Source organism: Girardinichthys multiradiatus, chromosome 9, assembly GCF_021462225.1.
Source record: "Girardinichthys multiradiatus isolate DD_20200921_A chromosome 9, DD_fGirMul_XY1, whole genome shotgun sequence".
NCBI classification, from domain to species: domain Eukaryota; kingdom Metazoa; phylum Chordata; class Actinopteri; order Cyprinodontiformes; family Goodeidae; genus Girardinichthys; species Girardinichthys multiradiatus.
Window position 1 is genome coordinate 530,036 of NC_061802.1, and position 25,152 is coordinate 555,187.

At 44.8% G+C, this 25,152-nt stretch overlaps 1 protein-coding gene across 4 annotated transcripts in view; it reads left to right on the forward strand.

The window, feature by feature from the left end:
* nrd1b (nardilysin b (N-arginine dibasic convertase)) overlaps positions 1 to 25,152 on the forward strand; it is a 49,906-nt gene that overhangs the window by 7,668 nt on the left and 17,086 nt on the right. For 3 of the 4 annotated variants that reach the window (XM_047373760.1, XM_047373759.1, XM_047373761.1), the window contains exons 3-23: positions 150 to 393; positions 2,272 to 2,353; positions 3,537 to 3,690; positions 3,772 to 3,845; positions 3,937 to 4,032; positions 14,535 to 14,657; positions 15,006 to 15,063; positions 15,581 to 15,654; positions 15,753 to 15,822; positions 16,011 to 16,088; positions 16,159 to 16,279; positions 16,361 to 16,419; positions 16,674 to 16,728; positions 20,417 to 20,521; positions 20,650 to 20,773; positions 20,854 to 20,940; positions 23,495 to 23,614; positions 23,860 to 23,911; positions 24,316 to 24,466; positions 24,623 to 24,750; positions 24,935 to 25,097. In XM_047373760.1, coding sequence (XP_047229716.1) covers positions 150 to 393; positions 2,272 to 2,353; positions 3,537 to 3,690; positions 3,772 to 3,845; positions 3,937 to 4,032; positions 14,535 to 14,657; positions 15,006 to 15,063; positions 15,581 to 15,654; positions 15,753 to 15,822; positions 16,011 to 16,088; positions 16,159 to 16,279; positions 16,361 to 16,419; positions 16,674 to 16,728; positions 20,417 to 20,521; positions 20,650 to 20,773; positions 20,854 to 20,940; positions 23,495 to 23,614; positions 23,860 to 23,911; positions 24,316 to 24,466; positions 24,623 to 24,750; positions 24,935 to 25,097 — 2,218 coding nt within the window. Of the gene's footprint in view, positions 1 to 149; positions 394 to 2,271; positions 2,354 to 2,473; positions 2,598 to 3,536; positions 3,691 to 3,771; positions 3,846 to 3,936; positions 4,033 to 14,534; positions 14,658 to 15,005; positions 15,064 to 15,580; positions 15,655 to 15,752; positions 15,823 to 16,010; positions 16,089 to 16,158; positions 16,280 to 16,360; positions 16,420 to 16,673; positions 16,729 to 20,416; positions 20,522 to 20,649; positions 20,774 to 20,853; positions 20,941 to 23,494; positions 23,615 to 23,859; positions 23,912 to 24,315; positions 24,467 to 24,622; positions 24,751 to 24,934; positions 25,098 to 25,152 lie in introns of those variants that run through there. The other variant, XM_047373762.1, reaches the window with a different exon arrangement.

Genomic DNA, 25,152 nt, shown 5'->3' on the forward strand with positions numbered 1-25,152 from the left:
TCCGCTGGATAGTTTGGATTAAGGGACCTATTGGTAGCTGGTGCCCCTGGAAATCCATACACTACATCATTACAATTTAGAATTATTATTTCCACATTCTCAGCTTATGAAGCTGAACAGGAACTCTTTGTCATCTGATCTCTCCGCAGGTACATTGAACTTAGCAATGGACTCCGGGCGCTCCTCATCTCCGACTTCAGCGGGACGGATGGGCACTCCAAAGATCAAAGGGAGCAGGGCGGAGCAGATGGGATGGATGGAGAGGATGAAGTACACTCTGATGAGGGCTCTGAGGAGGAAGAGGAGATTGATGAGGAAGAAGATCAGGACAGGGATTTGATCGAACTGGACAAAGAAAAGATCATGAAGAAGAGGAAGACCTCAGAGAAGCAGGTGGGTCAGAAGAAGATGAAAGTAGTTGTAGTTGTTTGAGGGTTAAGGAGGAAGTTCTGTGTGATTCAGGGTCCATGAGACTACCAGCAGTGATTATCTCCAGTCCTAACGGATGTTGTCCTATCTGATCAGTTTCTGTTATCTCCTAAAGCTTCGTTTCCATCGACTCAATTAGCCAAAGAGATGTTATAAGAAAACACCTTTTAAGGACAGAGCAACTGAATCTAACCGGGTTTATTCTACCTCCTCCACTTTGTCCTGTAGCTCAGTAAATGAGCTGGTAGATAACTTCCAGTCTGAAGTTTCAGACACCAGTGAATCCATTGCTCCACCAGTAAGAAATGATAAAAGGGGAGTGTTGAAAAGCTGAATAGAGGTGGAGAAAGAATGGACTTAACTTTCACTGTGACATCTATAGAGAGAGACTCCACAGATATAACTTACAGCTGATGAATGGACGGGAATCTTTAATTTCTGAAAACATCAACAACATTAATAATGCTGGTTCCTTGTCTGCTGTGGTCGACAGGTTAACAAACCTGCTGTGTAGCATCTGAACTCCACTCTAACAAGGCCTGCAATCATTTACTGACTTCTTTACTGAGAAAATTCAGAACATTAGAGGAGTAGCCTGGACTTTAATATCAGGTCCAGCACCAATGCTGCGTCCAGTCAGAACAAAATCTGGACAAAATGACCCAATTCTACCAAATCGACTACAAGAACTTAGAAGAAATTATACAGTAATTCAGCTCCTCCTCCAGCTGTCTCGATGTTTGACCCACAGCTTTCTTTAAGAAGGTTCTGCCCGTCATGGTGTCTGATCTGATTCAAATAATAAACTCCTCCATGTTGTCAGGAGTTTTCCTCCAGACCCTAAAAACAGCAACTATCCAACCACTGTTAAAAAGAATAATCTGGTTGCAGAATATCAGGCCCGTTTCAGATCTCCTGTTCATCAGGCAAGTTCTAGAAGAACCTCTTTCAACAGTTAAATACCTTCTTAATAATGACCAGCTGGTTTGACATCTTCCAGTCAGGCTTCCTGCTCACCACAGTAACCCAGACTGCTCTGGTCAAGGTCTTCAATGACTTCTACATAAATGCAGACTGTGGAAGAACCACCATGCTGGTGTTATTGGACCTCCAGTACCACATAAAGACACTCACTACGTTGGCCTTCTATCACCTCAAGAACATCTCCAGGAGTAAAGGACTAATGTCTCACCAGGATCTGGAGAAAGTCATCCATGTGTTCATCATTAATGGACCTGATCACTGCAACAGTGTCTTCACAGGTCTGCCTAAAAGATCCATCAGACAGCTGCACCTGATCCAAAATCCTGTTGCCTGGTCTTCACTAGAACCTAGAAAGTAGAGAACTTCAGCCCAGTTCTGAAGTCCTTCCACTGGCTCCCTGGACCTCAGAGAATAGACTTTAAAATACTTCTGTTAGTTTCATTACATACATTAAATATCCACTGCTGTTGTATCAACCTTTCAGACCACTCAGGTCTTCTGGTTCCAGTCTACTCTGCATCCCCAGAACCAGAATCAAACATGGAGAAGCAGCATTCAGTTCTTCTGCTCCACCAATCTGGATCAAACTTTCAGAAACCTGCAGAGATGCTGAATCCCTGAGTTCCTTTAGATTGAGGTTAAAACCCATTTGTCCAGAGCTGCTTTGGTTCTTCTATTTATCATTAGTCTCAGTCTGTGGTCCAACGTTTCTTTACCTGCCTGTATTCTGACCCTGCTCAGGACTTCTCTCTCTTCTCTTTAATAATAAATTAACTTGCCTTGATCATCTGTAATGGTGAGAAAGGTTACCAGCTGGTTATCTGTCTACTGTGTGTGTGTGTGTGTGTGTGTGTCCAGGCAGCAGCTGCTCTGTGCATCGGCGTTGGGAGCTTCAGTGACCCAGATGATCTCCCTGGCCTCGCCCACTTCTTGGAGCACAGTGAGTTTCTTGCCGTTTTCCTGATCTGTAGTAATAAAATCACCAACTTACGTTTAAATGTAATCTGATCATTCTAAATCATGAATCTGCCTGAACATTATAATCACCAGCTGAATATATAGGTATCCAGACTCCTCCTGGGTCCTCTGAAGGTTTGCTGTGGGATGTAGTTCTGAGAGTCCAGGGGGAGTCTCCAGGATCGGACCCTCATCAGCTTTCAGTCACTCAGCTCTGTGGCAGCCTGGTAATGAGCTATTCATCTGGTTCAGGTGTTCAGAGTCAAGTCAAGTTGATTTATACAGCATTTTCAGCAACAAGGCACTCAAAGCTCTGTAAATGAGGAAAAACGTTACAATGATACAGAAAATCAAACAAAAACAAATCAAATGACATTAATAATCCTTGGGAGTTTACTGGTAAGAGCTGGTTCTGATCCAATCTTTCTAATAGAGGTAATTAGCTCATTAAATCCTCTGTGGTAAGAATAAAAATGATCATATTAATCATTAAGGTCGCTGGTATGAGGCAGCTGTGGTCCCATCATTCAGATAATAACAGTCATGGCTGCTCACTGAAGTCTGAGTAGAGAAGCTGGGTCACTGGTATAAAATAGTTATAATACAATCCTTCTAAGAAATCTAAAAATCTATGAATCCCTCAAGGTGATTACTGAGGAGACACACATGATGGAAAAGGGGTTACTTCTTCACAGATCTGCTAATCTGCAGCACTGAGACTTTCAGCATCATCAGGGTTTAGGACCTCCTTCTTCTCCTATGGTTTAATGTTCTCCAGCCAGGTCCTCAGGGCTCCTAACTGTTTTAAGTGATTCCCGTCTGCTTCACACTTGACTTGTATAAAAAGCTGGTTAACAGCCTTCTGCAGCACTAGGTGGCAGCTGAGGAGGTTCTGCAATCATTTGGGTCAGGTGTGCTGGAGCAGAGATGCACCTAAAACATGAAAGACAGTGGATCCTGAGGACCAGGGGCAAAAAACACTGGTCTAATGACCGCTTAGAATTGGCTCTTTAAGACTGAAACCAAATGAAGCAGAAGATCTAAAAGGCTCTGTGATCAGTCTGACGGGTCTTCTTCTTCTTCTTCTCCTCTGTGTTTTACTGTGATCTTAGTGGTGTTCCTTGTTGGGTTTTAGCTTTATCTCCGTGTTTCCTGGCTCTCCACAGTGGTCTTCATGGGCAGTGAGAAGTACCCGGCAGAAAACGACTTTGACGCCTTCCTGAAGAAGCATGGCGGGAGTGACAACGCCTCTACAGACTGTGAGAGAACCATCTTCCAGTTTGATGTCCACAAGAAGTATTTCAGGGAAGCCCTGGACAGGTGAGCTCCGCCTTCAGAGCCAACCGAACCTCCTAGGTCCAGTCTGAGTGAGCAGTTTCCTGACAGAGTACCTGTGTTCAGGTGGGCCCAGTTTTTCATCTGTCCTCTGATGATTGAGGACGCTGTGGACCGAGAGGTGGAGGCCGTGGACAGCGGTGAGTCTGAACTCTCATCCATGTCTCCATCTCTGCCCTGATATGAGGAGAGTTCTGCTCAGCTTCCTGCCGGGTTCTGTCCTCTCCTCAGAGTACCAGTTAGCCCGACCATCTGACTCCCACCGCAAGGAGATGCTGTTTGGAAGTCTGGCCAAACCAGGACATCCCATGGGCAAGTTCTGCTGGGGTGAGAAAACAAGCTAAACCGTGTGGTTCTGGATGAGTTTTCAGTCAGTAAAGGTCCTAGTTTGGTTTAAACTGGAAATGGTTCTGATTTGACTCAGTGAAATGAGTGACTATCCAATCTGAGGATAGTTCAGGTCCACTATCCATAAACTGGTGGGATGTGATCTGTTGGCAGCAGGTTCGGTTCTGTTGGATTCCGGTACCAGCTAAACTTGAAAGGTTTTACAGTTTGCTGGATTAGATCTGCTGCTTTAACTGAGACGGGTTAATTAGTCTAATATTGGATCGTTACTCATACTGACTCAGACCCACTGATGTTCTAGCAGAACCTTTGCCTGAAAGCAGCTTCCTGGAATCATCACAGCTTTCTGAAGAACCTTAAATTAAATGATCATCGGATGTTTAAACAAAACTCATCAACTGTTGTTGTTTAGCAGTTTGGACCAGGTCCAGTTAGGCTCATCCAGTGTAATTAAAGGATGGTTCCTCAGGGTTCAGACTGGGTCATTAAGGGTTTTGTTTGAACTGGTGATGCATTGAGTGATGGCGCCAGTGTGTGTGGCTCGCCTCCTGTCACTGCAAACTTTGCTTGTTTGTCTGCTGTTTATGTTTTATTCAGCAATTTGTCAACGACTTACTTGTTTATAATCGCCAAACACTTCTGGATTTACAACTTTATGCTAATGATGTTGCATATTGTAGACATGATGGGCAAAAAACCGTGCCCCCGTTTCTAACAAAGATCCCAGCTTGTTTACACCGCGACCCAGCCCGACGTCAGCGGAACAAGCGCCGTCGCCGCCGGGGAAAACGCAGTGGACGGCTGGTAAAGATGAGGATGTGTTTGATGCGCTTTACTGATGGTCCTCGGACCGTGCCGAAAGGGGTGCCTCGCCTTTTTTTCCCTCTACCCTGTCGACACCTGGCTGGTACCTGTCGCCAGCCCGGATGAGGTGCTTCGGCGCCACGCCCCCAGCTCTCCTTGTCCCTGCTACCGTGGGGCGAACCTGCACAATTTGCGGCCTCTTCGCCGCACTCACCGTACACGGATTACCCAGGAAACACCGGCTCCCGCGAGGATCGGTCTGGTAAATGCCAGATCTCTAATGAACAAAACTTTTATCTTGAAAGATTTTTTCTCGTCTCGGGATTTGGATTTTCTCTGTGTGACTGAGACGTGGCTGAGTGTCGGTGAGTCCAGTGCTTTCAATGAACTTTTGTTATTTTAACAGCCCGCGGACATCGGGCCGTGGAGGAGGAATAACAGTTTTATATAAACGTCGTTTTAAATGTAAGGTGTTGTCACCACTGAGTTTATTTGAACTGGGCCATCCTCACACAGTGTTAGGTGCTGTCATTTATCAGCCTCCTAAATACAATAAGGATTTTATCAACGACATTTCAGATTTCCTGCAGACGTGATTCCTAAATATGACCATGTTCTTATTGTTGGAGATTTTAATATCCATGTATGTTGTCCTGATAAACCGATGGCCATGGACTTTTTAAATTTGATTGACTCTTTTAATCTTGTACAGTCTGTATCTGGTCCCACTCAAGAACGTGGACACACTTTGGATCTGGTTTTATCGTATGGTTTACCTATTTCTAATCTGGAAATTTGTGACTCAGCTTTCTCTGATCATATGCCTGTTTTATTTGAGGTCTCTGTTGTTAAACATTCAGTTAAATCTTGCACGGAGCTGCCACATCATTAACCCTTCCACTGCTGCAAAATTTTCAGCTGTTTTTAATCAGAAATGTGTCACCCAGCGTCTTCAGTCAACAACACGCAGGATTTCAGTTTCTGGTTTCATGCAACCTGCCAGTCTGTCATGGACACTGGGACTCCTGTAAAGTCTAGAAAGCCTAAACTCAAATCTGAGCCCTGGCTGAATGAAACAACCCAGGCTGCTAGGCGTGAATGCCCCAGGGCAGAGCGCAGGTGGAAAAGGGACAGGCTGGTGGTCTCGTTTCAAATATTAAAGGATTCTTTGCGACGATATCAAAAGACTTTGAAGGAAGCCAAAAGAATATATCTGTCTAATGTTATCCAGTCAAACTCTCACAAACCTCGTGTTTTATTTACAATAATTGACTCGGTTCTTGATCCTCCACCAACTGTCCTTTGTGAAAACTTTCTTCACTTTTTCATAGATAAAATCAGAATTATTAGAAACCATATTTTAGCTTCTGCCCATGATCTTTCTATTTATGTTCCTGCTTGTGCTGTTTTTGTCAGGTTTGAACCTGTGACTCTTTCGTCTCTTCAGCAGATTATCTCTCACCTGAAGTCTTCAGGTTCTCCTAACGATGCTGTCCCTCCTCGACTTTTTAAAGAGGTTTTCCTCACCATAGGAAAATTTTGTCTTGAACTTATTAATAGTCTGTCCTCTGGTGTGGTTCCTGATCATTTTAAACATGCAGTGGTGCAACCTCTTATTAAAAAACCTGGACTAGACACCACTAATTTAGCTAATTGTAGGCCAATTACCAAGCTTTCTTTTATTTCCAAAGTCCTTAAGAAAATTGTGTACAGTCAATTACTTAGTTTTCTTGAAGAGCATAATATCCTCAAGGTTTTTCAATCTGGTTTTAAAACTTTCCACTGCACTGAATTAAAAGATCTCTTAAAAGTGTTTAATGATATTCTTTTAGCAACTGACTGGTGATTGTGTCATCCTTGTGCTTTTGGACCTAACAGCTGCTTTTGACACTGTAGACCATGAAATTCTGTTATCTCGTTTGGACCAGTGGGTGGGAATCAAAGGTTCAATTCAATTCAGTTTTATTTATATAGCGCCAATTCACAACACATGTTGTCTCAAGGTTCTTCACAAAAGTCAGGTTCATACATTCCAATTAATCCTAACAATTGAACAATGCAGTCGGAGTTAGCTTTTTATTCAAATTGGATAAAAAGTTTTTCTGTCTAAGGAAACCCAGCAGATTGCATCCAGTCAGTGACTTGCAGCATTCACTCCTCCTGGATGAGCATGTAGAGACAGTGGACAGTCACTGGTGTTGACTTTGCAGCAATCCCTCATACTGAGCATGCATGTAGCGACAGTGGAGAGGAAAAACTCCCTTTTAACAGGAAGAAACCTCCAGCAGAACCAGAACCAGGCTCAGTGTGAGCGGCCATCTGCCACGACCGACTGGAGGTTTGAGAGAACAGAGCAGAGACACAAAGAGAACAAAGAAGCACTGATCCAGGAGTACTTTCTATGGGAAGGAAAAGTAAATGTTAATGGATGTAGCTCTTTTAGTCGTTTCATCTAGAAAGAAAGAACAGATAAACTCTGAGCCAGTTTTCAAGGTTAGAGTCTGAAAGAGAGAACATAGAGTTAGTTACAGTAGAAGCTCAGTCAGTAGCCATGTCTAGGAGAGAGAAAGGGTTAAACACTGAAAGACAGGGCCATGTGGATCATCTGTACAAGGTGAGCATTAAGTTGTTGGCAGCAGAAGCTCGGACGATGCCCTTCTCCAGAAAGGTGTCACAGGTAGACAGATTCAGGCCAGGTGTAGCTTCTAGGAACTGAAATAAAAGCAAATAATGCAAAATTGGAGAGTAGTGTGAGAATGTAGCGAAGACTGAAAGTGGTCATTATGTCCTCCAGCAGCCTAAGCCTATAGCAGCATAACTACAGAGATAGCTCAGGATAAACTAAGCCACTCTAACTATAAGCTTTATCAAAAAGGAAAGTTTTAAGCCTAGCCTTAAAAGTAGACAGGGTGTCTGCCTCACGGACTAAAACTGGGAGCTGGTTCCACAGGAGAGGAGCCTGATAACTAAAGGATCTGCCTCCCATTATACTTCTAGAGACTCTAGGAACCACCAGTAAACCTGCAGTCTGAGAACAAAGTGCTCTGTTAGGAACATATGGACCAATCAGATCTCTGATGTATGATGGAGCTAGATCATTAAGGGCTTTATATGTGAGGAGGAGAATTTTAAATTCTATTCTGGATTTAACAGGGAGCCAATGAAGGGAAGCTAAAATAGGAGAAATATGATTTCTCTTTTTAATTTTCATCAGAACTCTTGCTGCAGCATTTTGAATCAGCTGAAGGCTTTTAACTGCATTTTGTGGACATCCTGATAGTAAAGAATTACAATAGTCCAGCCTTGAAGTAACAAATGCATGGACTAGTTTTTCAGTGTCACTCCTGGACAGGATATTTCTAATTTTGGCAATGTTCTGGAGATGAAAGAAGGAAATCCTAGAAACCTGTTTAATATGGGATTTAAATGACATGTCCTAGTCAAAGTTAACACCACGGTTTTTTACTTTATTATCGGAGGTCAATTTAATGCCATCCAGGTTAAGTGATTGACTAAGCAGTTTCTTTTTTAAAGACTCCGGTCCAAAGACGACAACCTCTGTCTTGTCTGAATTTAGAAGCAAAAAATTTAAAGTCATTCAAGTTTTATATCTTCAAGACATGCTTGTAGTCTATCTAACTGGTTGGGTTCATCAGGATTTATGGATAAGTAAAGCTGAGTATCATCAGCGTAACAGTGAACATTTATCCCATGCTGCCTGATAATTTGACCTATTGGAAGCATATATATAGTAAAGAGAATTGGCCCAAGTACTGAACCCTGTGGTACTCCACAATTAACCCTGGAGTTTAAAGATGATTTATCATTTACATTAACAAACTGGAATCTGTCAGACAGATAAGATTTAAACCAGCCTAGCGCTGTTCCCCTGATCCCTACAGCATATTCCAGCCTTTCTAAGAGAATATTATGGTCGACTGGATCAAATGCAGCACTGAGATCTAACAGAACCAGAACAGACACAAGTCCATTATCTGAGGCCATAAGAATATCATTAGTGACTTTCAGCAGAGCTGTTTCAGTGCTATGATGAGCTCTGAAACCTGACTGAAACTCTTCAAACAGGTCATTGCTGTATAAATGTTCACACATTTGATTAGCAACTATTTTCTCAAGAATTTTAGATAAGAATGGAAGATTGGATATAGGTCTGTAATTTATTAAGTCATCTCGATCAAGCGAAGGTTTCTTAAGTAAAGGTTTAATTACAGCTAACTTAAAAGCCTGTGGTTCTGATCCATTTACTAAAGATAGATTAATCATATCTAAAATGGGGCTGGTAATCAGAGGGAACACTTCCTTAAATAATTTGGTTGGGATTGGGTCTAACATACAGGTCCTTCTCAAAATATTAGCATATTGTGATAAAGTTCATTATTTTCCATAATGTCATGATGAAAATTTAACATTCATATGTTTTAGATTCATTGCACACTAACTGAAATATTTCAGGTCTTTTATTGTCTTAATACGGATGATTTTGGCATACAGCTCATGAAAACCCAAAATTCCTATCTCACAAAATTAGCATATTTCATCCGACCAATAAAAGAAAAGTGTTTTTAATACAAAAAACGTCAACCTTCAAATAATCATGTACAGTTATGCACTCAATACTTGGTCGGGAATCCTTTGGCAGAAATGACTGCTTCAATGCGGCGTGGCATGGAGGCAATCAGCCTGTGGCACTGCTGAGGTCTTATGGAGGCCCAGGATGCTTCGATAGCGGCCTTTAGCTCATCCAGAGTGTTGGGTCTTGAGTCTCTCAACGTTCTCTTCACAATATCCCACAGATTCTCTATGGGGTTCAGGTCAGGAGAGTTGGCAGGCCAATTGAGCACAGTGATACCATGGTCAGTAAACCATTTACCAGTGGTTTTGGCACTGTGAGCAGGTGCCAGGTCGTGCTGAAAAATGAAATCTTCATCTCCATAAAGTTTTTCAGCAGATGGAAGCATGAAGTGCTCCAAAATCTCCTGATAGCTAGCTGCATTGACCCTGCCCTTGATAAAACACAGTGGACCAACACCAGCAGCTGACACGGCACCCCAGACCATCACTGACTGTGGGTACTTGACACTGGACTTCTGGCATTTTGGCATTTCCTTCTCCCCAGTGTTCCTCCAGACTCTGGCACCTTGATTTCCGAATGACATGCAGAATTTGCTTTCATCCGAAAAAAGTACTTTGGACCACTGAGCAACAGTCCAGTGCTGCTTCTCTGTAGTCCAGGTCAGGCGCTTCTGCTGCTGTTTCTGGTTCAAAAGTGGCTTGACCTGGGGAATGCGGCACCTGTAGCCCATTTCCTGCACACGCCTGTGCACGGTGGCTCTGGATGTTTCTACTCCAGACTCAGTCCACTGCTTCCGCAGGTCCCCCAAGGTCTGGAATCGGCCCTTCTCCACAATCTTCCTCAGGGTCCGGTCACCTCTTCTCGTTGTGCAGCGTTTTCTGCCACACTTTTTCCTTCCCACAGACTTCCCACTGAGGTGCCTTGATACAGCACTCTGGGAACAGCCTATTCGTTCAGAAATGTCTTTCTGTGTCTTACCCTCTTGCTTGAGGGTGTCAATAGTGGCCTTCTGGACAGCAGTCAGGTCGGCAGTCTTACCCATGATTGGGGTTTTGAGTGATGAACCAGGCTGGGAGTTTTAAAGGCCTCAGGAATCTTTTGCAGGTGTTTAGAGTTAACTCGTTGATTCAGATGATTAGGTTCATAGCTCGTTTAGAGACCCTTTTAATGATATGCTAATTTTATAAGATAGGAATTTTGGGTTTTCATGAGCTGTATGCCAAAATCATCCGTATTAAGACAATAAAAGACCTGAAATATTTCAGTTAATGTGCAATGAATCTAAAATATATGAATGTTAAATTTTCATCATGACATTATGGAAAATAATGAACTTTATAACAATATGCTAATATTTTGAGAAGAACCTGTACAAGTTGAAGGTTTAGATGAAGCTAATATTTCTGATAACTCAGGAAGCTTCACAGGATCAAAACAGTCCAAACACAAATCAGGTTCTGCAGTTACTTCCAATGTGGTCTCACTTGCTGAGGATGAAGTAATCATATTCAGGAGTATGTCAAAGATTTTATTTTTAATAGAATCAATTTTATTTAAGAAGAATCCCATAAAGTCATGACTACTGAGAGCTAAGGGAATGGATGGCTCAACAGAGCTATGACTCTGTGTAAGTTTAGCAACTGTACTAAAGAGAAACCTAGGATTATTCTTGTTCTCTTCTATTAATGATGAGAAATAAGCTGTTCTAGCTTGGTGAAGTGTCTTTTTATACAACAGTAGGCTATTTTTCCAGATTAAGTAGGAATCCTCTAGGTGTGTAGAGCGCCATTTTCTCTCCAATTTTCTAACATTGTGCTTTAAAGTACGCAGCTCTGAATTAAACCAAGGAGCTAGCCTCCTATTAATGATTACCTTCTTTTTCAAGGGGGCTGCATTTTCTAATGCATCACACAATGATGAAGAAACACTATGAACAAGAGAATCAATTTGTGAAGGTGCAGAAACATAATTATTGCCCTCCACTGTGCTTTTCTGTGATAATGAGGAAATTAAAAATGGATCAGATTCTTTAAAGGTTGTTACAGCATTGTCTGATAATGATCTACTATAATGAAATTTTCTTGCAGGTGTGGAGAACTCGGTTAAATTAAACTCAAAGGTTATTAAGAAATGGTCAGACAGGACAGGGTTATGAGAAAATATTGTTATGTCTTTACACTCAATGCCATATGTCAGCACAAGGTCCAGAGAATGAAGACAAAGGTGGGTAGGTTTGTTAATGTTTTGATCAAAGCCAATTGAGTCTAAGATAGCATTAAACGCTATATTTAGGCTATCACTTTCAGCGTCTACATGAATGTTAAAATCCCCCACTATAATAACTTTATCTGTATTTAACACTAAATCAGATAAAAGGTCTGAAAACTGATCTAAAAATTGAGAGTAAGGACCTGGTGGACGGTACAAAACAACAAACAGAAGAGGTTTTAGTGCTTTGCTATTTGGATGAGGAAAACTAAGGATTAAATATTCAAAAGAGTTGTAGCTATTGATTGGTCTGGGACTAATCAATAAATCAGACTGAAAGATGGTTGCTACTCCTCCTCCTCGCCCAGTAATTCGAGGAATGTGAAAATTTAAATAATTAGTAGGAGTGGACTCATTTATAGTAACATAATCCTCTTGCTGCAGCCAGGTTTCTGTGAGGTAAAATAAATCAATCTGATTGTCACAAATCAGGTCACTAACTAGCAAAGTCTTTGAAGAGAGAGATCTTATGTTCAGTAAGCCACATTTAATTGTTTTATTTTTCTTTTTAGTCTGAGTTGTGTTTATTTTTATGAGATTTTCCTGATTTCCTCCTTTTAGATTATTTTTGAATCTATTGAATTTTGGCCGTGGGCGAGACACTGTCTTAATAGGGTAATGGTTGGGTAGCAGTACAGAAGCTGCAGAGAGGAGTGTTAAACTACGACCCTGCTTCCTGGTCTGAACCCTGGGTTGTCAGAGTTTTGGAGAACTAATAAATTCAGCCAGATTCCTAGAAAGAGGAGCTGCTCCATCCAAAGTTTGGTGGATGCCGTCTCTCCGGATCAGACCAGGTTTTCCCCAAAATGTTCGCCGGTTATCAATGTAACCCTCATCGTTTTCTGGACACCACCTAGACAGCCAGCGGTTGAATGACAGCATGCGGCTAAACATGTCGCAACACTAACTTTCGTGACCTCCGATTGACGTAACTGGGTGTCATTACCGCCAGCGTGAATAACAATCTTACTGTATTTACGCTGATCCTTAGCCAGCAATTTCAGGTAGGATTTGATGGCGCCCGTTCTGGCCCCTGGCAGACATTTGACTATGGTTGCTGGTGTCTCTAGTGCCACGTTTCTGACTATGAAGCTGCCAATTACCAGAGTTGGCTTCTCAGCGGGTGTGTCGTTGAGTGGGGAAAATCTGTTAGAAACGCAGACGGGTTGGTGGTGACCTGTGGGCTGGGATCTAGGACTATGCTTTCTACGTACCGTCATCCAGCCGGCCTGAAGCCCCGGCTGCACGGGCTCTGCTGGAGGACTGCTACGGGGAGCTATTAAGGCAATTTAAGGTGTTACCTTAAATTGGTTCAGATCCTATCTGTCCAACTGAACATTCTGTGTTAGTCTTGAGGTGTCAGTGTCCTCCTCTTCTCCTCTTTTTTGTGGAGTCCCTCAAGGCTCAATTTTAGGCCCGCTTTTGTTTTCTATATATTTGCTCCCACTTGGTTCTATTCTCAGAAAGAACGGTATATCATTTCATTGTTACGCAGATGTCAGCCAGATCTATGTCCCTCTTAAAAAGTCAAATTCGTTTGCGATAGACTCACTTCTTAGGTGTCTTGAGGACCTTAAGGCCTGGATGGCAATGAATGTTTTGAGTTTTAATGAAACCAAGACTGAGGTTATGGTCTTTGGGGGTACTGCGGGTCACTCCACTATAAGTCTAGGTTCCTTGACTCAGTACAATAAATTGTTAGTGAGGAATTTAGGAGTTGAAGTAGATACTGATCTCAAATTAGACAACCACATCAGGTCAGTTGTTATAAGGAGTTTTTATCATTTGAGGCAGATAGCCAAAATAAAATACTTTATTCCAAAAAGACATTTTGAGACAGTGATCCATGCCTTTATTACCACCCGGCTGGATTATTGTAATGCACTTTATCTGGGGGTTAGTGGGTCCTCCATTGCCCAACTGCAAAGGGTCCAACATGCTGCAGCGAGGCTTTTAACTGGCACACGTAAATATGAGCACATTTCTCCCATCTTATCTTCACTTCACTTGGCTGCCTGTGCCTTTTAGGATCCATTTTAAAATACTTTTATTTGTTTTTAAATCTCTGAATAGCCTTGCTCCACCTTACATTGCTGATCTGCTGCATCCCTATAATCCCTCCCGCTCCCTTAGATCAGCTGATCAACTGCTTCTGAGGGTCCCTAAGACCAGACTTAAACTTAAGGGAGATCGATCTTTTGCTGCAGCAGCTCCTAAACTTTGGAACGAGCTGCCCCTCCGACTCAGACAGTCCTCTTCACCGTCTGTTTTTAAAACACGTCTTAAAACCTACTTGTTTTCTTTGACTTTTGATACTGTGTAACGTGTTGTGTTTTGTTGGAATTAGTTGTGTTTTTTCTTTGTATTATGAGCTGTGTTGAATCTAGTTTCTGTACAGCACTTTGGTCTGCTGTGGTGCAAAAGTGCTTTATAAATAAAGTTGGATTGGATTACTGTTGTCTTTAATAACCTTGAAGCTATCCTGAATGGACCTTTTTAGATCAGAGACAACCTCCTCTGGTGTCCCAGAATGCATCAGAAATAAGATCAAATAGTAAAACTTTAGTTTGGACTCCAGAGAGACTGAGACTTAGAAACGGTAAACCATTAATCTGCTCAATCTTTGAGCTTTAATTTCTCAACAATAACCCCTCAGTATTAATAGGTCTCTGTTGAACTGCTGCTAGTTTATTTTCTGTCCTACTCGGATAAACCAGGAGGAAAAAGCTTTAAATATTATTACATCCAGGACTTGTAAACCAGGGAGTTTTCCTGCGTGGATGTTAACCACATCATGTGATCCGTCTCTTCTCAGGTAATGCTCAGACGTTAAAGCACGAGCCAAGAGAGAAGCTGATCAACACCTATGAAAGGCTGCGAGACTTCTGGAGGAGATATTACTCTGCTCATTACATGACACTGGCTGTTCAATCAAGAGGTACTGTCACAACCTCCTAATATGTCTATTTTGCACCTGGAACGCAACCAGCAGTTTACCTGGCATCACTGCTTTCAGAAAGACTCGGATTCAGTCAGAGACCCAAAGAGAAAACAGGGACATTTCTGTCTGGGTCATACATTCAGCATTGGTTCTGATCTGGTGGATGTTCTGATTGGTTTCTGGTTTGGATCAGTAAAAAGAAAAGTAGCACAATAAAACATTCTGCAGGGGGGTCCGAGCAGCTGAAAGTACTGATATCTGGTCAGATCTGTGATGTCATCACGTCTGAAGAAGGGTTAACTTTGATGTTTGTGTTTCCGTGACGACCACCGGACTGGCGTATAGAGTCGCTGGACACCCTGGAGGAGTGGGTGAGAGACATCTTCATCAAGATACCCAACAAGTGAGGCAGCGTTGACTTGTCTTACTATATGTTGTGAGGACCGTCCATTGATTCATTGATTTCCATTCATTTTCAACCGTTTGTATGGCCTAACCCTGACCCTGACCCTGACCTAAACCTAACCATTACCAGAACAAACCTAACCCCTAGCAAAATAGCAAGTGAGGACCATGAAAATGTCCTCACTTTACAACTAAACGGTCCTTACTCAGCAACACACACAGAAATATTCCTGCATCCATCCTGCTGGTTCTGTAGCAGCATCGGGACCTCTTTGATCCGATGCTTTTCCTGCTCATCTCAGCATAGATATTCCAGAGTGTCATTATGAACGTAACCCAGAACTTGTAGGTGACATGACCCGACCTCTGATGAATGTGATTGGTTCACAGTCAGGCTAACCAATCATCATTCCTTATATCTAATCTGACCAACCTATCAGCTTAAAGAGACTGAAAATGGAACAGACCAATCAGAGTATGCTTCCTCACATTTGTTCTGGATGATGTTTCTGCAGCGGTGAACCCACACCCAACTTTTCCCATCTCCAGCACCCGTTTGACACACCAGCCTTCCACAAACTCTACAGAGGTTGGTTCTGATCAATTTTACTGGTGCTGGGTGGTCATTTCTGATTGTTTTTACTGGTACTGCTAGTTTACAAAAATGATGATGTGAACATGTTTCAGTGGTTCCTGTGAGGAAGGTCCATGCTCTGACCATCAGCTGGGCCGTACCACCGCAGGGGAAAAACTACAGGTGAGTCGGACCCACCAGCAGCTTTTAAACACTCGTCTGTAACCCAGGTAGAAGGTCCAGACCTGTTCCAACCTCCTGATCCAGTCCCATCTTTCATTCATATTGTTCTCCCTGTTCATAAGTTATCCATCAGAACCATGAGCTGCTCCTTTAAAACCATCAGTTGACCATCTGTGTGTGTCCCTTAGAGTGAAGCCTCTTCATTACATCTCCTGGTTGATCGGACATGAGGGAGCTGGCAGCATCCTGTCTCTGCTTAGGAAGAAGTAAGTTCTGGATGACCTGGTTCAGACAGGTTGCTCAGCAGTGACTCTCTGTCTGTCTGTCTGTTTCCAGGTGCTGGGCTCTGGCTCTGTTTGGGGGAAACAGTGAGACGGGCTTTGACCAGAACTCAACTTACTCCATCTTCTCTGTCTCCATCACTCTGACAGACCAGGGCTACCAGAACTTCTACCAGGTCTGGCCCCAAATACACCTGTCCCAGAACTCCATGAGGAACACCTGACAATGATGATGATGACATTTTTTCTGTTTTCAGGTTGTCCACCTAGTGTTCCAGTACCTGAAGATGCTGCAGACTCAGGGACCCCAGCAGAGGTCCAACTCAGACACAAACACCCATAGTCAACCGGGTTTTTGTGGACCTTACTAAAATACTGCTCAAACAATCATAATATTGCTAAAAAGTTCCATATTTTTGTCCCTCATTAAAAAGCTATATTATATAGATGCACTGCACATTTCAACCAGACTGGAGTGGTCCGTTTGGTACCATGAGGTTGGAACATGACTCAGAACCAGCAGTAACTATGCGTGTTGTCATCTGGTTCCTCTCACCTGTTCTGTTTCAGGATCTATGAGGAAATTCAGAAGATTGAAGACAACGAGTTCCACTATCAGGAGCAGGTAAAGATCCTCCTTCATGGAGTCAGGTCCTACAGACTCTGGTACCAGAAGCAGGTATAGATCCTCCTTCATGGAGTCAGGTCCTACAGACTCTGGTACCAGAAGCAGGTATAGATCCTCCTTCATGGAGTCAGGTCCTACAGACTCTGGTACCAGAAGCAAGTAAAGATCCTCCTTCATGGAGTCAGGTCCTACAGACTCTGGTACCAGAAGCAAGTAAAGATCCTCCTTCATGGAATCAGGTCCTACAGACTCTGGTACCAGAAGCAGGTATAGATCCTCCTTCATGGAGTCAGGTCCTACAGACTCTGGTACCAGAAGCAGGTATAGATCCTCCTTCATGGAGTCAGGTCCTACAGACTCTGGTACCAGAAGCAGGTATAGATCCTCCTTCATGGAATCAGGTCCTACAGACTCTGGTACCAGAAGCAAGTAAAGATCCTCCTTCATGGAGTCAGGTCCTACAGACTCTGGTACCAGAAGCAAGTAAAGATCCTCCTTCATGGAGTCAGGTCCTACAGACTCTGGTACCAGAAGCAAGTAAAGATCCTCCTTCATGGAGTCAGGTCCTACAGACTCTGGTACCAGAAGCAAGTAAAGATCCTCCTTCATGGAGTCAGGTCCTACAGACTCTGGTACCAGAAGCAGATATAGATCCTCCTTCATGGAGTCAGGTCCTACAGACTCTGGTACCAGAAGCAGATATAGATCCTCCTTCATGGAGTCAGGTCCTACAGACTCTGGTACCAGAAGCAGATATAGATCCTCCTTCATGGAGTCAGGTCCTACAGACTCTGGTACCAGAAGCAAGTAAAGATCCTCCTTCATGGAGTCAGGTCCTACAGACTCTGGTACCAGAAGCAGATATAGATCCTCTTTCATGGAGTCAGGTCCTACAGACTCTGGTACCAGAAGCAAGTAAAGATCCTCCTTCATGGAATCAGGTCCTACAGACTCTGGTACCAGAAGCAAGTAAAGATCCTCCTTCATGGAGTCAGGTCCTACAGACTCTGGTACCAGAAGCAAGTAAAGATCCTCCTTCATGGAGTCAGGTCCTACAGACTCTGGTACCAGAAGCAAGTAAAGATCCTCCTTCATGGAGTCAGGTCCTACAGACTCTGGTACCAGAAGCAAGTAAAGATCCTCCTTCATGGAATCAGGTCCTACAGACTCTGGTACCAGAAGCAAGTAAAGATCCTCCTTCATGGAGTCAGGTCCTACAGACTCTGGTACCAGAAGCAAGTAAAGATCCTCCTTCATGGAGTCAGGTCCTACAGACTCTGGTACCAGAAGCAAGTAAAGATCCTCCTTCATGGAGTCAGGTCCTACAGACTCTGGTACCAGAAGCAAGTAAAGATCCTCCTTCATGGAGTCAGGTCCTACAGACTCTGGTACCAGAAGCAAGTAAAGATCCTCCTTCATGGAGTCAGGTCCTACAGACTCTGGTACCAGAAGCAAGTAAAGATCCTCCTTCATGGAGTCAGGTCCTACAGACTCTGGTACCAGAAGCAAGTAAAGATCCTCCTTCATGGAGTCAGGTCCTACAGACTCTGGTACCAGAAGCAAGTAAAGATCCTCCTTCATGGAGTCAGGTCCTACAGACTCTGGTACCAGAAGCAAGTAAAGATCCTCCTTCATGGAATCAGGTCCTACAGACTCTGGTACCAGAAGCAAGTAAAGATCCTCCTTCATGGAGTCAGGTCCTACAGACTCTGGTACCAGAAGCAAGTAAAGATCCTCCTTCATGGAGTCAGGTCCTACAGACTCTGGTACCAGAAGCAGATATAGATCCTCCTTCATGGAGTCAGGTCCTACAGACTCTGGTACCAGAAGCAAGTAAAGATCCTCCTTCATGGAGACAGGGCCTACAGACTCTGGTACCAGAAGCAGATATAGATCCTCCTTCATGGAGTCAGGTCCTACAGACTCTGGTACCAGAAGCAAGTAAAGATCCTCCTTCATGGAATCAGGTCCTACAGACTCTGGTACCAGAAGCAAGTAAAGATCCTCCTTCATGGAGTCAGGTCCTACAGACTCTGGTACCAGAAGCAGATATAGATCCTCCTTCATGGAGTCAGGTCCTACAGACTCTGGTACCAGAAGCAGATATAGATCCTCCTTCATGGAGTCAGGTCCTACAGACTCTGGTACCAGAAGCAAGTAAAGATCCTCCTTCATGGAGTCAGGTCCTACAGACTCTGGTACCAGAAGCAAGTAAAGATCATCCTTCATGGAGTCAGGTCCTACAGACTCTGGTACCAGAAGCAAGTAAAGATCATCCTTCATGGAGTCAGGTCCTACAGACTCTGGTACCAGAAGCAGATATAGATCCTCCTTCATGGAGTCAGGTCCTACAGACTCTGGTACCAGAAGCAGATATAGATCCTCCTTCATGGAGTCAGGTCCTACAGACTCTGGTACCAGAAGCAGATATAGATCCTCCTTCACGGAGTCAGGTCCTACAGACTCTGATACCAGAAGCAAGTAAAGATCCTCCTTCATGGAGTCAGGTCCTACAGACTCTGGTACCAGAAGCAAGTAAAGATCATCCTTCATGGAGTCAGGTCCTACAGACTCTGGTACCAGAAGCAGATATAGATCCTCCTTCATGGAGACAGGGCCTACAGACTCTGGTACCAGAAGCAAGTAAAGATCCTCCTTCATGGAGTCAGGTCCTACAGACTCTGGTACCAGAAGCAAGTAAAGATCCTCCTTCATGGAGTCAGGTCCTACAGACTCTGGTACCAGAAGCAAGTAAAGATCCTCCTTCATGGAATCAGGTCCTACAGACTCTGGTACCAGAAGCAAGTAAAGATCCTCCTTCATGGAGTCAGGTCCTACAGACTCTGGTACCAGAAGCAGATATAGATCCTCCTTCATGGAGTCAGGTCCTACAGACTCTGGTACCAGAAGCAGATATAGATCCTCCTTCATGGAGTCAGGTCCTACAGACTCTGGTACCAGAAGCAGATATAGATCCTCCTTCATGGAGTCAGGTCCTACAGACTCTGGTACCAGAAGCAGATATAGATCCTCCTTCATGGAGTCAGGTCCTACAGACTCTGGTACCAGAAGCAGATATAGATCCTCCTTCATGGAGTCAGGTCCTACAGACTCTGGTACCAGAAGCCAGTAAAGATCCTCCTTCATGGAGTCAGGTCCTACAGACTCTGGTACCAGAAGCAAGTAAAGATCCTCCTTCATGGAGTCAGGTCCTACAGACTCTGGTACCAGAAGCAGATATAGATCCTCCTTCATGGAGTCAGGTCCTACAGACTCTGGTACCAGAAGCAGATATAGATCCTCCTTCATGGAGTCAGGTCCTACAGACTCTGGTACCAGAAGCCAGTAAAGATCCTCCTTCATGGAGTCAGGTCCTACAGACTCTGGTACCAGAAGCAAGTAAAGATCCTCCTTCATGGAGTCAGGTCCTACAGACTCTGGTACCAGAAGCAGATATAGATCCTCCTTCATGGAGTAAGGTCCTACAGACTCTGGTACCAGAAGCATGGACTATATCACAGACAAGAACTATCAATAACTCCAGAAAACCTGAAACCCATTGGGGCCACTGGTCAGAAGACCAGAACTTTAAATTCGTTCAGCTTTGCGTTTATTTTTCTTGAGTGAAGGTTACAGATGTCAGAAAATAACGCATTTGGACCTTCATCTCTGTTCTGTCCCACAGACGGATCCCATTGAGTTTGTGGAGAACATCTGTGAGAACATGCAGCTGTTTCCCAAACAGGACTTCCTGACTGGAGATCAGCTAATGTTCCACTATGACCCTCAGGTGAGCAGGTTGTTATTCCAATAGTGGGTTCTGAGACTTCTCTCTGTCTCTAAGCCAACCTACAGGAGTCTGATTTGGTTTAAATCCAGGTTCTAATAGGGGTTCTGACCCAGGTTCTTTGTATTCAGGTGATTGAAACCGCCCTGTCTTTGCTGATGCCGCTCAGAGCCAACCTGTTGCTGCTGTCTCCAGAGAACGAAGGCCATTGCCCACTCAGAGAGAAGTGGTTCGGTACCAGCTACAACTATGAGAGTAAGACCGGGTCTGCTGTGATTCAGAACCAGACTGGAACCTGAGCAGGTTTTAATTGTGTGGTTGTTCTGTGTCTTTAGACATCCCAGAAGAGTGGGCACAGCGGTGGGAATCAGACGTAAAGCTCAACCCGGACCTTCATCTACCTGCAGAGAACCTTTTCATTGGTCAGTTGGACCTCAGCAGGAAAATTATACTTTAATCTGAACTCCAGCGGAAGCTGAGGATGAGTTCAGGAACATGAAGTGTAGGAATGGGTACCTTTCACGTTTGATCCGATACGGTATCGATGCCCAGTACCTGGGAATCAATACTGGTACTCAATGGTACCAGTTTTCAGTACTATTGTGTGTGTTTATGTGCTGATAAATGTCGTCGTCATCTTCCGCTTTATCCAGAACTGGGTCGCGGGGGCAGCAGACTCAGCAGAGACGCCCAGACGTCCCTCTCCCCAGACCCCTCTTCCAGTTCCTCCAGGGGGAGCCCAAGGCGTTCCCAGACCAGCCGAGAGACATAGTCCCTCCAGCGTGTCCTGGGCCGTCCCCTGGGCCTCCTCCCGGTGGGACGTGTCTGGAACACCTCCCGAGGAAGGACTCCAGGAGGCATCCGGTATAGATGCCCGAGCCACCTCAACTGGCTCCTCTCGATGTGGAGGAGCAGCGGCTCTACTCCGAGCTCCTCCATGCTTGGCATCACGATATCAGTCGGCCGCCTCAGGAGCTTCGCCAGACGTTCCCAGCAGACCCTCACTATGCGCTTGGGCCTGCCATGTCTGTCCGGCTTTCTCCTCCTCCAGCGGATCCAACTCACCACCAGGTGGTGATCAGTGGACAGCTCAGCCCCTCTCTTCACCCGAGTGTCCAAAACATGCGGCCGAAGGTCTGATGATACGACAACAAAGTCGATCATCGACCTCCTGCCTAGGGTGTCCTGGTGCCAAGTGCACTGATGGACACCCTTATGTTTGAACATGGTGTTCGTTATGGACAATCTGTGACTAGCACAGAAGTTCAATAACGAAACACCGCTTGGATTCAGATCGGGGAGGCCATTCCTCCCCGATCACGCCTCTCCAGGTGTCACTGTTGGTTCCCACATGGACGTTGAAGTCCCCCAGCAGAATAATGGAGTCCCCGGGAGGGGCACTATCCAGCACCCCCGACAGGGACGCCAAAAAGATTCGGTACTCCGCACTACTGCAGTCAGTCAGAGTCCCCTACCCGGAGGCACAGGGATGCGACTCTCTAAACCCCAGCACGAGGCGGCTGAGCTGGGGGGCAACAAGCAAACCCACCTCAGCCTGCTGCCTCTCCCCGTGGACCACTCCAGAGTAGAAGAGAGTCCAACCTCTCCAGGAGCTGGGTTCCAGAGCCCACACTGTGAGTGGAGGTGAGCCCAGCTATTTCTAGCCAATATCTCTCGACCTCCCGCACAAGCTCAGGCTCCTTCCCCCCTGCAAAGTGACATTCCACGTCCCTAGAGCCAGTCTAAGCATCTAGAGATTGGGTCTCTGAGGTCTCCACCTTCATCCGCTGCCCAATCACTGGGGGATGGCTTTGCACTTCTTGTTCGGGCTTGGCCCAGCCAGTTCCCGCAAAGAGCAACCCAGCCACCAGGCGTTCTCCGACGAGTCCCGACCCTGCTTGGCTCCAGGGTGGGGCTCCGCTGTACCAGGCGACGTCACGTGCCTCGTTATTATATTCCTCATGAAGGCTTTTTGAACCGCTTTTTGTCTGACCCGTCACCCAGAGCCTGTTTGCCATGGGAGACCCTACCAGGGGCATTTAAGCCCCAGACAACATAGCCTCTAGGATCAGTCGAGCACTCAAACCCCTCCACCACTTTAAGGTGGCGGTTCAAGGAGGGGGTGATAAATGTTAATTTACCAGCCCCTCTTTGAAAATATGAGATTTTATTATTAAACGAATTAAGTGATAAATGTTCATTTGTTTAATAATAAAATCTCAGATACTTTCAATTTAACATTTATTTCTCAATATCTAAACTTTAATGAACATCAAAACAATATCTGTTTGTATTGTAACATCTTAGTTGTTTCAAACATTTTTTCTCCCATGTTGCTGGCTGCAGACGAAGAGTTGCTAACAGATGCTAACGGTGCCGAATGCAGGAGATGTAGCTGTAGATCTGAGGCTGACGAGAAAGATCTGGTGCTTTACCAGGCACTTCCTCACATTTGATCACATTCCCACCGCTGGCCTGGGACGTTGTGTCACAAATATTGCGGCGAGCGTCATCTGCATCACATTTTGAAAAGTGGAGCCATACTTTGAGCCCTTTCAATCAGCCACGCTTGCTTTGTTGACGGTACCAGCGGGTGCTGACGTCATTCCGCTGTTGTGTGTGCAGTGCTGTGTTCATGTCCAGCATGGAAAATCGTCCAGTCTTCCACTCCCTCAGTGTCATAATGATGTGTTTAGGTACCTAAAGATGGTACCATTTGATTTTACGTCAATCAGTACTCTGTAGTATACCTGTAAAAGTACCAAATTCGGGACCCATCCCTAATGGAGTGGCTGAATGATTTTCCAATGCTGCTGTAGGTCCAGGAGCTCCAGAGTTAAACACACTCCTGAAGCAGGCTAAAAGGTTCTACATCTGCAGCGGCACCAGTCCAGAGAATTGCTGGAGACTCAAGTAGGTCCATCCAGAAGGTAATATCACCTAACAATTCACCTAACTGGGTCATCTCTGCTGCAGCCACAGATTTCAACCTGAAGACATCCGACTCTCCAGACACAGATTTTCCAGTCCGGATCCTGAACCTGAGGCAAGGTGCTCTGTGGTACAAGAAGGACAACAAGTTCAAGATCCCTAAAGGTGAGGTGGTGTCACGTGATCAGAATCAGCTGCTGCTGAGTAAATGAAAATGATCTACATCAGAACCAAAACCCAAAGACTCATTTAATGTTCCTCAGGAATGTTCCCTCAAAGTAATGATTACTGTGATAGAAGCAGGAACTGTTCCTGATATTCCTGAAGGATGTTCCTACAGGAACATCAGGCATGTTTCTGATCTGCAGACGGCAGTTCCTCCTCATCGTCGCATCTTAAATGTGTTTCAGCCTACATTCGCTTCCACCTGATCTCCCCCATCATCCAGGAGACACCTGACAAGTAAGATCACACACACACCTGGGAACACATGAACACACACCTGGGATGCAGGAGGTCCAGTCAGCAGCTTAGAGGGAAATTGATCCCTGTTGTTCAGGTCACATGACGTTGCAGGTCACATGATGTTCAGGTCTGCAGGTGAAATGTAGACTGAAATTGGAGTTGGTCTCTGCTTTGATAAATGGTAAATGGACAGAATTTCTGTAGAATTGTTCTAGTTGTACCGGGCCCTCAGAGCTCTGTAGACTAGAGTTGTGATCACAGACCCGAACACATTCATACACTGATCGGTAGGTGACCTAGCGGCTCATTGAGCAAGCTGGAATCCAACCCACAACTTTAAGACGGCAAGACGAGAACCCAAGCACATGCCTGCTGGTGACCATCTCCTCTTCTTCCATCAGTCTGGTTCTGTTTGACCTCTTCATCAACATTCTGGCCCACAACCTGGCCGAGCTGGCCTACGAAGCTGATGTGGCCCAGTTAGAGTACAAGCTCATGGCTGGAGAGCATGGACTAATGATCCGGCTGAAGGGTTTCAATCACAAGCTGCCGGTGAGGAGAATGGCACAGCTCTGTGCATGTACTAAGAGCTGAATGTTCTGTGGTTCCTCAGAGGCTTTAGAAGGACATGTTCTACAGGAACCTGTCACATTTCTGAATGATGCAATAATTGCTCCTCAGTTTTTCTCTGCTCCCGTTTCCTTACAGCTGCTGCTAAAGCTAATTGTGGATCAGCTGATGGACTTCAGCACCGAGCCCAGTGTCTTCAACATGTTCATGGAGCAGCTGAAGAAAACCTACTTTAACATCCTCATCAAGCATGACAGACTGGGAAGGTAGGTGGAGTTAGAGCAGATGAAGACCTGCAGGGGGAGCCAGGTGAGCTGCTGCTTCAGTCTGAGATGTTTCAGTCGGTCCTCAGAGTTCTGACTGACACCATTAATCAGATCTGAGCAGGTGGAGCGCCTGACAGCTGAAGCGGGGAGGAGCTTTCTGAAATGAGGTGTTTCACCTGTGCAGGGACGTCCAGCTGCTGATCCTGGAGCCCCACCGCTGGTCCGTCATCCAGAAGTACCGGGCCCTGACTGAAGGTCTGAGCATCCAGCAGTTGACAGCGTTTGTTGCAGCACTGAAGTCAGAGCTTTACGCTGAGGGCCTCGTCCAGGGGAACTTCACCAGTGCTGTAAGACACACACACACACACACACACACACACACATCCCATTGGAAGAATAAAA